Source organism: Macrosteles quadrilineatus, unplaced genomic scaffold (assembly GCF_028750875.1).
Source record: "Macrosteles quadrilineatus isolate MER2022 unplaced genomic scaffold, UCM_ALF_1.0 Scaffold_9__3_contigs__length_116548681, whole genome shotgun sequence".
Classification (NCBI taxonomy): Eukaryota; Metazoa; Arthropoda; class Insecta; order Hemiptera; family Cicadellidae; genus Macrosteles; species Macrosteles quadrilineatus.
This window is the reverse complement of record NW_026542602.1, coordinates 1,613,025-1,628,487: the sequence shown is the minus strand read 5'-3', so window position 1 is coordinate 1,628,487 and position 15,463 is coordinate 1,613,025. Positions and strand designations below refer to the sequence as shown.

The window sequence follows — 15,463 nt, the reverse complement described above, 5'->3', positions numbered from 1 at the left end:
CTCCCTGTCTGCTAGCTGTCTCTGTCTGCTTGTGCTTCTGCTTCAACCCAACCTTCAGCCAGACCTGCAGACAGCCATCATCTCTCCTCTCATCCATCATACTCCTTTCTTTGCTTGGAGACCAGTTTTGGATTAACTTATATGTTTTTTTTATTATTTGTTGTCCTGGTGAGGTATTTGTTCATGTTCTATTTTCGCCTTTGATAACTTTTAATCGGATTTAGAGTAGGTGTTGGTTTTGTTCAGAACTGGTTCATCATTGAATAGACTAAAATAGTACCGTTCAAATATTAGGTTTTGATCACCTATAACCTAGCATAATAATAGTTCTTATGATTTTATAAACTTGGAACATGTCATTCAACTACCCTGGCAACCCACCTTTACCTCTAAGTAAGTAGACAATCAATTTACCCTTTCATTAATTAATGTTACGTATTAAACATTGTTTTTGCATAGAACCTAGGTCTTGTGTATCGCTTTGTAAAATGTAAGTTTTTTTTCGATTCGATATTTTCATTGATTGTTTCATTCGATATATCGTTTGGTTAGTTAGGTTAGGTTAACCTTACCTAACTAACCAAACGATATATCGAATGAAGCAATCGATTAATCGATATATCAATCGATATTTTCATTCGAATGAGTGTAGGACGTCAAGTAAAGTGCAGCCGCTGTAATTTTACTTGGGCCTTGGGCCTAAGTTTTTATAGGCTATCTCAATTAGGGACTGCTTTGATTTTACTCTATCTTTCCTGAAGTGATTGTGTAGGATAGGTCAATCAATGAATAGTATTCGACCTAGGGTAAAGATACACCTAAAAAACGGTCTTTGTTTTTTCTAAGCATTGGAATTTGGTCCCATGGTAGTTAAACATCATTAAAAAAAGTTTGTTTTTGGTGGAATATTTACATTGGTATTGTTTTCAGATCCCCCACCACCCCCACCACCCATGGGACCTCCGATGCAGATGCCTATGATGGGTCCGCAACAAGGTCAGCATGGCACATTTAAGCGTGTGTTGTATATGATGCGCCTAGGCCTACATTTTTAAATAGGCTGACATAAAACTATCACATGGTTTATTGTAAAGTTACATCTCCAATGGATGGTCAAACTTTGATCAGACTCCATTAATTATTTAGGCCTAAGCCTACATAAAATATCCGAAAATGTCCAAAATAGTGAATTAAGTGTACCATACTGACATAACTTATTACCACTAGTAGGCCCTACTACCACCACTACAGTAGGCCTACTACCTCCAGACCTATATAAGTTTTATGTAACAATGCCTAAACAATTAATTGAAGTTTTAGTTTATGTTTTGGTTTTAACCCAAGTTAACTAAGCCAACATGAAATTTGTAGAACAGAAAAGGTCCAGAATACAAAATAGCAGAACAATTTTCTAATCATACAAAGCTTACTTCTGTTTGTTTGAGCTTGAATGACAAGGTGTTAAATGTCTAGGAGGAGGCCAAATGATGGGTGGTCCCATGATGATGGGTCCAATGATCGGACCACAGGGTTTCCCGCAAGGCATGATGGGTAATATGGCTCCTGGCCTCAACGATGCCCCGCTAGAGTTCAACACGAGCAAAAATAAACCTCCGATGCCTCTGTCAGGTTAGTTTATGCGTTTTCCATTAGACCTATACTTAGTGCAATACGTAATGTGAATTTCCAGTAACACTCTTTTGTATTTAGAACCTATGAATATTATAGCTGAAAGATCTTCATTGAAATTTGAAATTAAATGTTAGTTTTTATAGATGTCAAAAATAAATCATCAAAATTAATAAATGTTTATAAAAACCCAAAAATAATTCCACCACTATTTTACTCGTACATGTAGCACGAGAAATCAGATATCAGATATCCTGAGTATTCAACTGAACCATATTAACTTAGATTGTAGTTCTTTAATTTAGGGTCTAACAAACTGATTCATAGCGGGGTTTAGTCTCAATTAAAACAAAGAAATTCTTTGCAGGGGAAGACCTTGAAAGAGAACAGCTAAAAGCTTTGGCAGAAAGAGAGAGAGAAAGGAACAGCAGTAGAGACAACCAGGATAGAGAGAGTCGTAGAGACAGAGATAGAGATAGAACTAGAGAGAGAGATCGTACCAGAGAGAGAAGAGACCGAGATAGAGATAGGGATCGCAGGTGAGAATAAGAATTTAAAAATAATTAGAGACTATGACAAGGATTTCAAGTAAGAGTAACCTTACAGATGCGAGTAATCTTACAAATTAAATTACCTAGTGAAGTTCTGCTGTAGGCCTAAGTCCCTTCACGACGCTCAATACGGCATGTCGAAATGCAGCAGGCCTTTAGTTTAGTGTTGTAATGTTAAATGTTGTAAACATTGCTTGTGGTTGTAAATATATTCCTTTTTTGTTTGCATTCACTTCTCCTGGTCATGATTTGTTCAGTTTAGACGAGGGTTTGGTAAGGTTCCTGAATAGTGGAGAGTGTAACGGCATCGACTATTATAGAGGAATGTTTTAATAATTTTAATTTATGTTTATTGACTTATATCATTAACTTTTGGATTCTAAAGTAATTGTATCCCATCTATATGGACCAGTAGTAGCAAATGTTTCACCCAAATAGAACAAAGTTGAATGATTCATTCACAGATGTAGCTACTGGACAAAATTATATTTTCTATTTATTTTATACTTTGATCATTGAACAGTCGAAGGTGACGGTTTGTAATCAACATCAATTGTTTGAAGGGATGACCGAGACTCGGGCACCAACGGTAGCAGCCGCGATGGTCGTGAGAGGGACGCGGGAGACTCAATGTCTCCGCCAGGCCTCCAGGAGACTACCTCCACCGCCAACACAGCTGGCGGAGCAGTGTGGGGAGGCATGATGGGACCGGTCGGCTACCCTGTCAACGTGATGGGTATGAACCCCATGATGGCTCCGCAGATGATGGATCCCAGCATGATGATGGGACAAGTGAGTCAGTTGAATTTTATTGCACGTCCGACACTTTGCCTTGTAATGGAAAGTTAGTAGAAAAGAATGTATTTAATTATACCTACACCATTAGTTGTGAAAAAGAGTTGAATAAGAGACTAATAAAACTCAAGAAATGTAATTTTCTTGGACAACTTTTTAAGAAATTGCATTTAAGTGTCAAAAAAGTATGGAAAATGGCTCAAAATACTCATTCAGTAGACATTGAGCCCAAGGCAGTTATGTTGTGGGTTCGCATTCTAATATCTATCTGCCACTACTTTTTTGTCAGTAAAGTTCAATCCTTGTATTGCTTACCTCATAGTTTGCTGGATACATTCCACGCACAAGCCAAGAAGCCAACCTCTTAAAAAAAATAGGTGACAAAAATAATAGTATTATTTCACCTATTGCCAGAGAGCTAGGGAACATTACTGACTATTATTGCTAAGGCCTATGGTATTTCCCGTCCTTACAGTACAACATGATGATGGGCCCGAGTGGGCCAGTGATGGCTGATGGTACGATGGTGCCGACACCAGTGTCTACAGTCAAGGAAGTGATGACATTCAAGAACTTTACGCTGTTTCCCCCCAGTCCTAACGCTCCTCCCCCCTCCACTAGAGAGAGACCTCCTGGATGTAAGACCATCTTTGTCGGCGGCCTACCTGAGAATGCTACAGGTGCGTAGAGTTGGATTAGTTTTATAGTGGAACCTCAATAAGACACTCAGTAGCAAGTAACCCTTGATAACAAGTGTTATTTAAATACCCTAGATTTTTTTAAATCAAATCACCTGTTATTGCTATCACTTATCTAGTAGGTATATATGACAATTTACTGGTATATCCCATCTTAAGGTTAAAAAGTTATTGATTCTATTTGGTACCAACTTGAGCCACTTCTTGTGTCAAAGGCCTGTAGCTATCCAACTTTGTACCTCTAAGGAGTTAGTTTGTCTCAAGATATGTTTTCCACACAGAGGACATGATCAGAGAACTGTTTGGTCGTTGTGGAGAGATGTTGACTGTTAGACTCAACAACAAGAAGTTCTGCCACATACGGTTTCTACATGAGGCTTCAGTGGACGCTGCTCTCTACTTTAGCGGTGAGTTGTGTTTCAGTCATTTTCTTTGTAATGGTTTGTTTAGTAAACAATTAGAAACCCCAATTTTTTTTTATAATTTCTAGAGGTTGTGAGAATACAATGCTTAAGTTAATATTTTATTGAATAAAGATTAGATAATTTTTGAAAGTTCATCTTTGGTGATGGTTATTATATGTTAAGGGATTATTGGGGGCATTTTACATTATGATAACAAAATACAAGTGTTCACAAAATTTTATAAAATTTGAACAGTACCTCAGCTGAGAAGGCACTTCTCTTAAAACAGCATGATTTGAGTAACACAATTAAAGCTAGATAAAATCACACAAGGTCATACAGTAATAGTATAGAAGTAGTAGCCTACAGTTGAACAGTTGAAAGAAAACAAGAATTAAAAGAAATGGAGGCTAGTTGGAGCACAAAATTAACATGGCTTTACAATATGTGCTCGATTGAGCTTAGGTAAGTCGGCACATGGCGAAACGATGACGGAAAACCAAAATGGTGTCTTTTCAAAATGTACTCAAGTAGTTTTGACTACCATACTGTTCTCTTAGTGCCTTTTCTTGTTTTGGCTCTGTTTGTAGACTTATCTTTTTATGTTGAGTATTTTAATCCCTAAAAACGCGATCAGATGCCTGATAGCAGAACTAAAAAAAACTTAATACTAATCGTTAATGACAAATAGTTTGATCGTCTATTCTTCTGCAGGATACCGAATGTGTATCGGCAACAACACAGACATTCCCAACACAGGGCGGCTACACGTGGACTACGCCCAGGCCAGGGACGACCAGTACGAGTGGGAGTGTCGACAGAGACAGTTGCAACGGGAACAACGACACAGAGACAGAGTAGAGAAGGAGAGACTACGAGTGCCGTCTCCTCCACCTATTGTACACTACAGCGACCACGAGGCCAACATCGTGGCGGAGAAGATCAAAAGTGAGTCTGAAGTTGACATTTATGTAAACCACATGTAGACAATTTTTAAAGATGTGTAGTGAGGGTTTTAGGTCACACTGCAGTTTATAGCTATATTTTTATCACTCTGTATACAAAATAGGTCATTTCCATTCAGCTCAGCTTGACAATTTAAAAACATTATTTTGCCTGCCCTAAACACTTTTTTTCTGTCCCAAACCAACCTTTTTCTGTCCCAAACAAACAAAGTTCCAGTTTTACTTAACAGGAGCAACACTGAGGATTCCTTTAAAACAGATATTGTTGAAACAGCTGACTTTTAAATGAATTGTATAGCTAGATGCTATGACAACTTTGAGAATTGGTGGACTAATGAATAATATTTTTTTTCATCCAAGAAGATTTGTGTGAGTATTTGAAACGTGATAAAAAGACTCTGATTTTGATATCTGATGAAAAGATTTTGATTTCTGATTTATTGTTCATTAGGTCTACTTGTCACAGAAGTTCCATTCTAGGACACGATAGTTCTTTCCTGCACTCAGCTTTGCCTCTCTTGTAAGCCATTATTTTGCCCTCAAATCACTTTCGGGACTAGTGGTGAACTAAAATATTTCTTTCTTTGTTTTAGTTGCTGTGATAGTTGATTAGGCATAAAGCGAAAAACCAATCTATAGTTTCGCTTTTTTAAATGTTGACTTGTTTGACAGAAACCAGTATTTCAATGAACACACAGTGATTATCCACCGTTACGATCCACAATTCGTCGTGTTGGGACTACTTTAAACCAACAATCACAGTTAACAACTTTGATGGAGATTTTATCGTTGCAGCTGACGAGCAGTTTACAAAAGCCGTACAAGTAGTTATCACCTGGTTGGAGCGTGGGGACTGCAGCAAACGCAACGCAAACACGTTCTACTCCATGATACAGTCGACCAACTCCCACGTCCGTCGTCTGCTGACGGAGAAAGCCACGTATGAGGAGGAGCTGACCCGAGCCAAAGAGCTGATGAAGGGACGCATGCAAGGCCTGCTGATACAATGTAAGTAGCCTAAACATTCTCCGCTCTAGTCAGCATCTTCAACCAAGGTGGTAAGTCAGGATACTCAGGTGTAGGATGGGAAAGTATTTACAGTGGAACCTATCATATCCATCATGAAGTGGACTTTGGATCAAGAATTTTTAGATTTTCTAAGGACCAAACATTCCAGAAACGTAAATCTTAGCTTCATGCTACCCTGATAAGGGATGAATTAACTGGTTGGATCTCTCCTTGGATACTTATATTGGTTGAAACAATATTGGTTCGGAAAAGAAATTGTTTTCCAACAAATACATTTTGCTGTAAGTGTTTTTTTTTTTTTTTTAATTGAACCAGAACACACACATTAAGTTTTTTTGTAGGCCTAGGTACAATTCAAAAATGTACATTATAAGCCCACTCACAATTAAATAAGCTAGGTATCTGTGTTGGTTAACATGATGTCGGTTATGGAAGGTTCTACTGTTCCTGCTTACAAGTATTCATGTTCATCTCAATGCCTATTACCAATGCTCTTGTGTTTTAGTACTGTGTGGGTATGTGTTGTTACGGTTAAGTGTTGAATCTAAAACTGAACTAAAAAAAATTGTGTCATAAAACTCGAAACTTGAATTGTTAAACCATATTTCCCCTAATTATAAACAAAAAGTTAAACAGTTCATTGCAAAGTTACAGTGTGTGATTTCTGAAAAGAACAAGATTTGTAAAAAGCAAGGACGGAATCTAGCACTATTGAGGTTTAGATTTAAAAATCAGCCAAATTATTGAATTGTTTTTTAGTTTTCCATATGCGTTTTGCTTTTGAAACATCACTACTACATTGTAGTCTAGTTCCGAATCCTATTTTTTAAAGGAGATGAAACTCAACAGTTATATTTTACTAGAACATAACAACATGTTTAAAAAACATTTGATATATTTTTTTAACCACTTAAAATTTTGTAATTAATTTACCTAAATTAACACAAACTAGTTATTTGTTGAATGGAAGATTGTAAGCTTAGGATTTTGATCTGTAGAATGTAGGTAGCAGATATAGTTTACCTTAAAAGGAATACAGGTAGGCCATATAACACCACAATACACATAATATTTCCTCTCCTGGCTTTTTTTAAGTGTAGAGAAAAGAAGTCTGCAAGTTCCTAAATTAGGGTCGTGACTTAAAGAAATTAAAACTTTTTTCCTTGGTTTTGTACTGTACAAAATTCCACTCCCGATTAGGGAATTGCTTCATTTGAAAGTTAAAACAAATATATTAGGAGTTAGCAAGATGAAAGCTAGTGTTTAACCAGTTCAACCTATGTATGTTGAGTAAAATGAAAATGGTAAGAAAACTTTCAGACATGCTGCAGGGCCTTTGGGATGGAGCTTGATACAGCTGTAGATCTATTCTGCTAATCTACTGTTCTATAATGGTGACACTAATGATAAGTTTGGTGAATCGGGCAAAACTGCTTTTCTGGAAAAAAACTATATATCAGGAAGCCTAAGTTATAATGAGGATCAAAAAGGACTTTCAATTAAAAAATCATTTATACTTTAAACAATTTTTGTGGTATTACTGAGATTAGAACCTACGACTCCAAAGAAAAAGTCCCACGCTCTAACCTTATAAAAATTACAGTGATAAATTAACTGGTTGGATCTCTACTTTGATACGTATCCTGATGGGTTTTGGGTAGTTAAGTAAGGAATTTTCACAGACCAAACTGGTGATTCCCAATAGGCCTTGGAGTTTTCAACATTCCTACACTTCAGTTTATCTGGTAAGATCTATGTACGCAGACAGGCAAGACGGATTCTGTGTTCCAAGGTTCAAGAATATGCACCCGTGGAGAATGGAAAAAGTAAGCTACCGCTACCTTATGCACCTTGTCCTTATGGTATCCAGCGTTTCTGTGCCATGTAGATCTGTCATGCAGCCAAAGAGGTCTTGGGCTAGATTAAAACTATAAATTAAGGAACATTGGCGCTATAACAGTGGTTATTGAGACCATTATGGGTAAGAAGAGTCACTCGCTCTAGTTGTAAATAAGTCTTACTATTGGTTAAGTTTTTATTAAGCAGAGTGTGGAAGTCCTTTTTAACCTCATTTTGTCTTAAAATTTCTTTTGGGTACAAGCATGATCAAGACGACACCATAATTGTCTTCTGCAATCGTGGAACTATCTGTGTTCTGTAATCTATCACATTGGGGGTAACACCCGTAATTATCTCGCGATTGTGCTATTTTTACTACCTGACGACAAAAAATCCTTTTTTTCTTTGAGAGATCAAGATTTCTTTTTAAAAGAGATCAACATAACTCTGTTGTGAATCTGTGCATGTGTTGTGGGCTTAGCCGTAGTCTATTGACAATTTTTCCAAAATTCTTAGTAGTCCATACAAATGTACATACTTTTTCTTAGTCATCAAAATAAAATCCAAAATTTAATATTTTTGACAAAATTTTGGTATTATTATTGCTCTTTTATACCATTTTAAAGGTAATGAAAATTAACGCAATGCTTACCACGTACAAGCGACTATTTCAAGTTACTGTTTCATCGTCTGATCCATACAATATAGATAGGAATCTGGAAGACCGGAAGATCTGGTTTGAAAAATACATGCGTTTGACAATCACACTAATTTTAAAATCGGTAGTTTTGAATACTACTAGAGGAAGATTTGATATTACATTCTCGAACCTGTATTTCAAATCTTTTTTGAGATTCAGATTATTAACTCACTTCAAATGTTTATTACCAAAGTCCATTACAGCTTACCAACTTGCAACAGTCTAGCCGTTTGAGTTTCCCGATTCACCAAACTTTTCCATCACCCATGGTAACTCTCATTAGTCTAGCAATACCTCCAACTTCTGGGTTATGTAAAATGTGTCGTCAAGTGTGGTTTCCCAACTGTCTCCAAAACACTAATTTCTCCAGTGAAGTACTAATGTGCATTAAATTACTTCTTCATCTCGGTGAAAAGAAACTTCTTGTTGGGGTTGGTGAATTTGTTAATTTTAGATTTCGCTCAATCTTTGCGCTAAACATGTTTTATTTACCGCAGATTCAAATTTTTATCTTGGATCGTGTCTGTTTTTATTTTCTTTATTTCCAAAACGTTTTTCCCCTCTCACATTCGTTTGTATTTGAACTTCAAAAATTGGTGTATTGTATTTATTCTAGGATAGGGTTTTCAGACATTGTGGACACTAACATTTATTTATTCTTTTGAGCTTGAAAATAGATTCTTACCATCAATTTTGGGCTTGTCTACCTGAGGCATATTCGATTTTTCACCATGATTACATTACCAATGTTTACCCAATAATTTTATCCCGTTTTTCTACTTTCTGACATCCTGTCCACTGTGTAAAAGATTTTATATTTTTTCTGTCTTGGCTATCACTCAGCTATGTTTCATTAACAAATTTAATTTTGGTGTAAACTTTCTTCAGTATCTTTTCTTTATTATTTCACACGGTCATAGTTGCACAAAATTAGGCGATGAGTGAACCTCTGTGCTATGTAGCTGTTCATTTGCGATGGTTCCGGTTTCTAGTCCATTTTTTACAAAAGCTTCTGCAATTGTATTGAGTTTGGTAGAAAGCGTACTCCTACATCGGTAACTTTTTAACAAATTCAAATCACAAACTGGTTTTACCGGAGAAATGTTTTTAATCACAGTTGGGGGACCACACGGAGAGTAAGTATACGAGTCTGCCCGAACTGTACTCATGTTTTAATCTGTCTCAAAAGTCAGTCAGATTGAGCGAGTATTCTCGGCCGCATCTCACAAGAAGGTCTGGGACCACTTCACCAAAGCCCAACGCAAGAACATAGAAATGTGGAAGAAGCAAGCTACGGTAGGTATTGCAGCACGTGTACCCAACAACAATACTGTCTGTCAATTACAAAGTGATGAGGTTTGACAAGTTTAACCGTAGAAGCGCTGAACTTCCCAATACTTGTGTGTCTGTACTGTAGTGATTGGTTACGATCATAGCTATATTTTAACCGGTTTTGGAAATATATGAAGGAATAATTTTAATTCTATTGTAAAGCATACAGTCTTTTACAGTAACATTTTTGGACATAACAAGCTGTGTGGTCAGTGAAAAAAAAAAATCCTTACTGAATAAATAAACACAACATCAGCTCAACTCAGCTACAAATTAAACAATTGCTCTCTGTGATGTATACTATAAAAAACTCGTTCTAAATTAAATTGTCAAAAGTAGCAGCCTTCTCTAACATTAAATTCAAACAAACACATTTAATCGTAGAAAATATCAGAGTTTAATTAACGGTATATTTTCAAACCACTGTCTTTGGACAACATATTTTTTTTTTAAGGTATTTAAGCTGAAAGTTTAGAAAAATAAATTCTTCATTTTAGTGGTTAAACAAATTTGACCAAAAGTCTACAAATTGATTTATTTAACAAGAACCTAAAGACTAATGAATAAGCCACAATTAATATTATAATTTTTCAACATTATAATATCTGTAGCGCATATTGAATATTTGTAATCTGAAATTAAAGCACTTCTAGGGTTTAAATTCGACTAAAAAATCTGTTGGAATACTAGAGTCGGCAGTCAAAATATTGTAATATATAAATTCAAACACTCTGTTCTTACCAGTTAGAGATCTTTTCATAAATGTTGGTTGCATTAAAAAGGTAAGTTTAAGTGTATATAGATTTAAAACTTCAATTGCTTCATCGTAAAAATCTATTCAACCTAATAAAAAGGTGTTCAAGTCATTATGTTGGCCAGTTCTTGTTTTCGATTTCTAAAACTTCTTGATACTTTTTGGGATGTAAGTGTGCCTGTTATGCAAATTGGAGTAAGTATAGGCCTAAGACTGATTCCGTTCAGATTGGACGACAACCTGAAAGTCTCTTAGTAAGGTTTCGGTGACGCCTACTCTCAAAACCAATGTCAGGGAATGAAGGTGAGTTGTGTAAAAGCAAACCCTACCAACAATTCTGGAAGATCTGGACGGTATCCAAATTTTAACTGTCATCAACAATTCCATCAAGAGAGTAAGAAGGTGAAATACATAAGTGTATTTAGTCGTGTCACAAAATAGATTTTAAGACTGGATTTATGTAAGCATACATGAATTCCTCAAAATTCAAACTTGGATTCTGTTTTGTCAGGTAGGTTACAACTGTAAGAAAATATCACGTCTTAAAAAAAAACTTTTCATTTTATACATAATTGTTTAGTAAAGGGTTAAACAATAACATGTGCCAACATGGGGGGTAGTTGTACGTATGTAATCAACTAGCCCAATCTGTGTTTTCAAAATTTTCTCAAAAGCAACCATTACAACAATTTTCTAAAAAACTACCATTACACAATTCCTTAACTTGGAAGCAGCAAAGTCTAGTAAATAATTATGTAAAGAGATTTAATTCTTTTGCTAACTTAACAACAAAATTCTAAAATCAATAACATCCAAATCAGAATCTTTAATGTACTTGGACCATGTGAAAATAGTTTGATAATAGGAAAGTCATTTAAAATGAGAAATTCTAGTAATCCAGTTACTGATTTGGTTAATGGCTATAGTTTGAGTACATACAACTTCAGAGTCTTCGTCATAAGCGTAAAGAGCAACAAAATCCATTACATTTGCACAGGTGAAGCCCAAGGTATGTTTTCAGTCTTAGTCACCAACCCAAGAAGCAAAATGGATCCCTAACATTTGCACGGGTGTTGTAGGAAATAAAAACTGTGGAGTTGGAAGATAATCTGCTCGCTGGGGGAGATGAGGAGATGGAAGTGTCCGATACTGACGAGGAACAGTTTGGTTACATGGGCGCCCCGAGAAAGAAGCACAAGAAAGACGACCCTACCTCTGCACTTAAGGTAGTCATCCTTTAAACTTCATGGATCATTCGGTGACTTAGTTGTGTCAATTTGTATTTTGTTTCCCTTAACCTTGTAAATATAAACATGCCAATTTTTGTTAAAGATTAAACTTTTGGAGTGCTCATTTAATTCACAGTAAGGAAAAGTGTAGAGTACCAGGGTACCTGACTTAAGGTGCTTTGCCCCGGTTCAACATCTATATATATAATACGCTAAGCCCATTTTTTAAAACAGAACTCCTCCCTCATTTCTAGACTGATTTTAATGAGTAAAGTGTCAAAAAAATGGTCCTGATCTGTAGTTTTGCAAAGTGTTTTTCATTTTTTTAAATATTTATTAGTTTGGGCAGGATCTTCCATCAAAGTTGGGTTTTCTCCCATAATATATATAACACGTTAATATATATTAACATGGGAGAATCTAAATATTTAATTGGAAACTTTGTCTCCACTAATTAATTATAACTATTAATTAGTTGGCCGCCATTTTGGAAAATGGCGGCTGAATAACGAATAAATAAACTCATATTTTTAACTGCCACAAAAAATATAGGAATGTCCCCCATTTAAAGTTTTCTTTAATTCTTACCGTTTCCAAAATCCCAATGGTGGCCTCCTTGAGTTGATCACCCTGTATACCATGTTTTTAAGTGTAAAACTAGAACCTTTTATTCTTGATGCAGGAAGAAAACGACAGTTTGCGGTGTCAGTTGGAAGCTTACAAGAATGAAGTAGATCTGGTCAAAGTAGATTTGAAGACAGAACTAGATCAGAAAGACAAACAGCTGAAAATGTGTCAGCAAACACTTCAAGGCATGCAGCAGGTAAGCGATTCCTTTCATCCTTTAGGGAAGAAGGAACACATTAAACTTTATATTCACCACGCCAAGCACTCTTAGAGAGGAAATAGTTATTTGTGTAACTACCTAGTGTGCGAAGTGGCACTTTGCTGCACATGAGAGAAATGTTTACGCACAAGCCATAGGCAAGTATGGAAAGTACCTCAAATGCAGCAAAGGCCCTTTGCGCTTGTGTTACACATTATATGTTTCCTACAGTTTCATATGGATAAGCATATAAATAAGTAGTCTTTCCACTAAAAACTTTCCATGGCAAAAAAATTAGTGGGGCAAAAGTAGGTAAATGCAGGTGTGCTATAATCAGTGCAAGGAAGCCCACTTTGTCAGGTAACTGTAGGAAAAATATCAAGTGGAATGTATTATGAATTTTTGTGTGCGATAATCCACCTAGAACTCTTATCTTGTATTATTTCCTACTTCTTTAATATACTTTTTCCTTCTAAAAACCATTATCTCCATTAACGATTAACATAACGAATCTTAGATTAAATAACTGTTGTTAAAAGTCAAATAAAGGTTTATTAGACATTGGTTGAGGAAAACATCGTATGAATCCTTGAAAATTGAGGAATAAAAATAAAACAAGAAGCGTGTAAAACAGATCTTTCTAACATAAAAATACAAATGAAATATATATAATATGATAATTTAAGCAAATGCAGCTTTTCCTTTTCATAAATACAACAGGTAATCAATCCCAAGTTATAAAATTATTTTTTTTACATTAAAAAGTTGTGAAAATGCCTTTTTTACCCACAAACTGGACTCAGCAAATAATTACTTCACAAAAGTGTTGCTATCATCAGATGGTACATGGCGATAGGGCCATCATTTCACACGCATCGTCTTCTGCTGAAACCTGCCACCGTTTTAACAGCAAACAGTACAGTTTTATGTAATTATTTGAATTTATTTTTACCTTTCCCTCATATTAATATTAAACCTTTTCAGCAATTGTTGGATGCAAAGAGAAAACAAGGAGAAGAAGAACTCAAAGTGTTGGAGCTGAAAGAGCGACTGAAAGCTGTTAAGGCGGCGAAGGAGAAAGAAAGCAAGGAAGGAGATGACGCTTTGAAAGACGAGACTGAAACAGCTGAAGTCGACACAACCGACTCTATTCTTCTACTGACTTCAAAGCTGTCCGAGAAAGAGGCTAAACTGATCGGTAAGTTGTTTTAGTTATTACAATATTTTTGTTGTTAATTTAAAAACTATTTGTGCTGCTCGCAGTGTGTGCTACTACATAAAATTTGATTTTCAACCTTATACTGCGATTTAGGCGGTTTTAGGGGAAGAAATCTATCCCCTCCACATATTGAATCTACCATTAAAAACATAGCTCAAAATCTAAGATTTGTCAAAACACCAATCAGCTGCAACATTCATTAAGCAGAAAAAAGTGGTGAGGGAACTTCCCCTCCACCCGCTTAAATTTTGTGAATGGGCTATAGTTAAAAGATGTTATAGCTTAATAAGTTGCCCCATTAGGCCTACTTTGACTATTTCAACATAGAACAGTAATTTACATCCGTGCACTCTGACGTTTAGTATGATAGCCTACTAAAACTGTAACTTTAAAATGGGGATGAAATGTCTAGTTCTAACTGTAGTCAAAGGTTGAATACAGAATCAACCTTAGTACAATTTCGAGTTTGTGATTTGACATTATTTTGGTGGAACCTAAATATTCACATAGACATTTTTTGTATTCTATTTGATTAGTTTTTAACCTCAAAATCCAAAATCACTATTTGTACACTCCTAATCCGTAGTCAAAGCAACTTAATTGTCAAGTGAGTAGTAATGTGTATAGCTGTTTCTTCCATGTGTAATCAAGATTGTGTTCGTTGTTTCCCAGGTCTGATCTCAATTTTCCTGCACGTACATCCGTTCGGCGCAGGCGTGGATTACATATGGTCGTATCTACAAAAGCTCGATCCGAACCTGAAGACGAGCGAAGTTGAGACGTTGATGTCCAGGTTTCCCAGCATGTTCCAACAGGAATTGTCCGGGATCGGCGCCAATATGGAGCGGCGCTGGATTTACGCCGGATACAAACCAATCAAGTCGGAGTGAAACAGAAAATCTTAGTATTATTACAAAGTTTCACAGTCTGTTTTCCACAAAACTTAATCTGCATCAAGTTTAGAAGACGCAAGAAAGGTGTAAACACAAATTTTCACAGAACAATTCTATTCCTTTACATTAATTATTCATAATAATAATTAAAACTAGTCATTTGTAGTCTGTTGAAATTCTAATGCTGTAGTGTACAAGACCAATATATTGTGTACAGTTTTATTTATTTTCTCATCCAATTGTATTGTTGCTTTGTGGTTTTATTGAGTAATTAGTATGTATTGAACAATGTTTTAAACATTTAAAGCTATTACCTCGTAAGTTGTAAATACTTATGTCATTTTACTTTAGGGAACATTTTCAGCTGAAGAACTTAATAAACAAAAATATTTGTAATTGTTTTCATTTTGATTTCCCTTGTGAATTTGTTGTCAGGTAGAATCTGGTGGTATTTAAAACCTTCTTAGCTGCCTGGGCGTTTTTAAGTTTAATTAAGTCTCCATGATCTACATTTTTCATTTTCAAATATTGCTTTCGGTTTATTTATAGCGTTAAAAGCTTTGCTCTTGTGTCTTCCTTTTGAGATGCTGCTATGTTCAT

At 35.7% G+C, this 15,463-nt stretch overlaps 1 protein-coding gene across 2 annotated transcripts; it reads left to right on the top strand.

The window, feature by feature from the left end:
* The first annotated feature begins 78 nt into the window (after nt 1–78).
* On the top strand, nt 79–15,259 carry LOC129003771 (ecto-NOX disulfide-thiol exchanger 2-like). Of its 2 annotated transcripts, XM_054432066.1 has the most exons (14): nt 79–393; nt 931–996; nt 1,474–1,629; nt 1,997–2,168; nt 2,744–2,972; nt 3,451–3,655; nt 3,955–4,080; nt 4,792–5,025; nt 5,838–6,050; nt 9,800–9,906; nt 11,776–11,922; nt 12,608–12,748; nt 13,736–13,949; nt 14,643–15,259. In XM_054432066.1, the coding sequence occupies exons 1-14, from the start codon at nt 354–356 to the stop codon at nt 14,858–14,860; spliced, it is 2,268 nt and encodes a 755-aa protein (XP_054288041.1). In that variant the 5' UTR covers nt 79–353; the 3' UTR covers nt 14,861–15,259. The 2 variants fall into 2 exon arrangements, with proteins under 2 accessions (XP_054288041.1, XP_054288042.1); XM_054432067.1 differs by lacking the exon at nt 931–996.
* The last annotated feature ends 204 nt before the right edge of the window (nt 15,260–15,463 follow it).

Bases quoted from the DNA above. Each gene is read 5' to 3' on its own strand.
- LOC129003771 (XM_054432066.1), top strand. From the start codon at position 354: ATGTCATTCAACTACCCTGGCAACCCACCTTTACCTCTAA. The intron at 4,081-4,791 runs GTGAGTTGTGTT...ATTCTTCTGCAG, and splicing joins CGCTGCTCTCTACTTTAGCG to GATACCGAATGTGTATCGGC. The intron at 6,051-9,799 runs GTAAGTAGCCTA...CTGTCTCAAAAG, and splicing joins GCAAGGCCTGCTGATACAAT to TCAGTCAGATTGAGCGAGTA.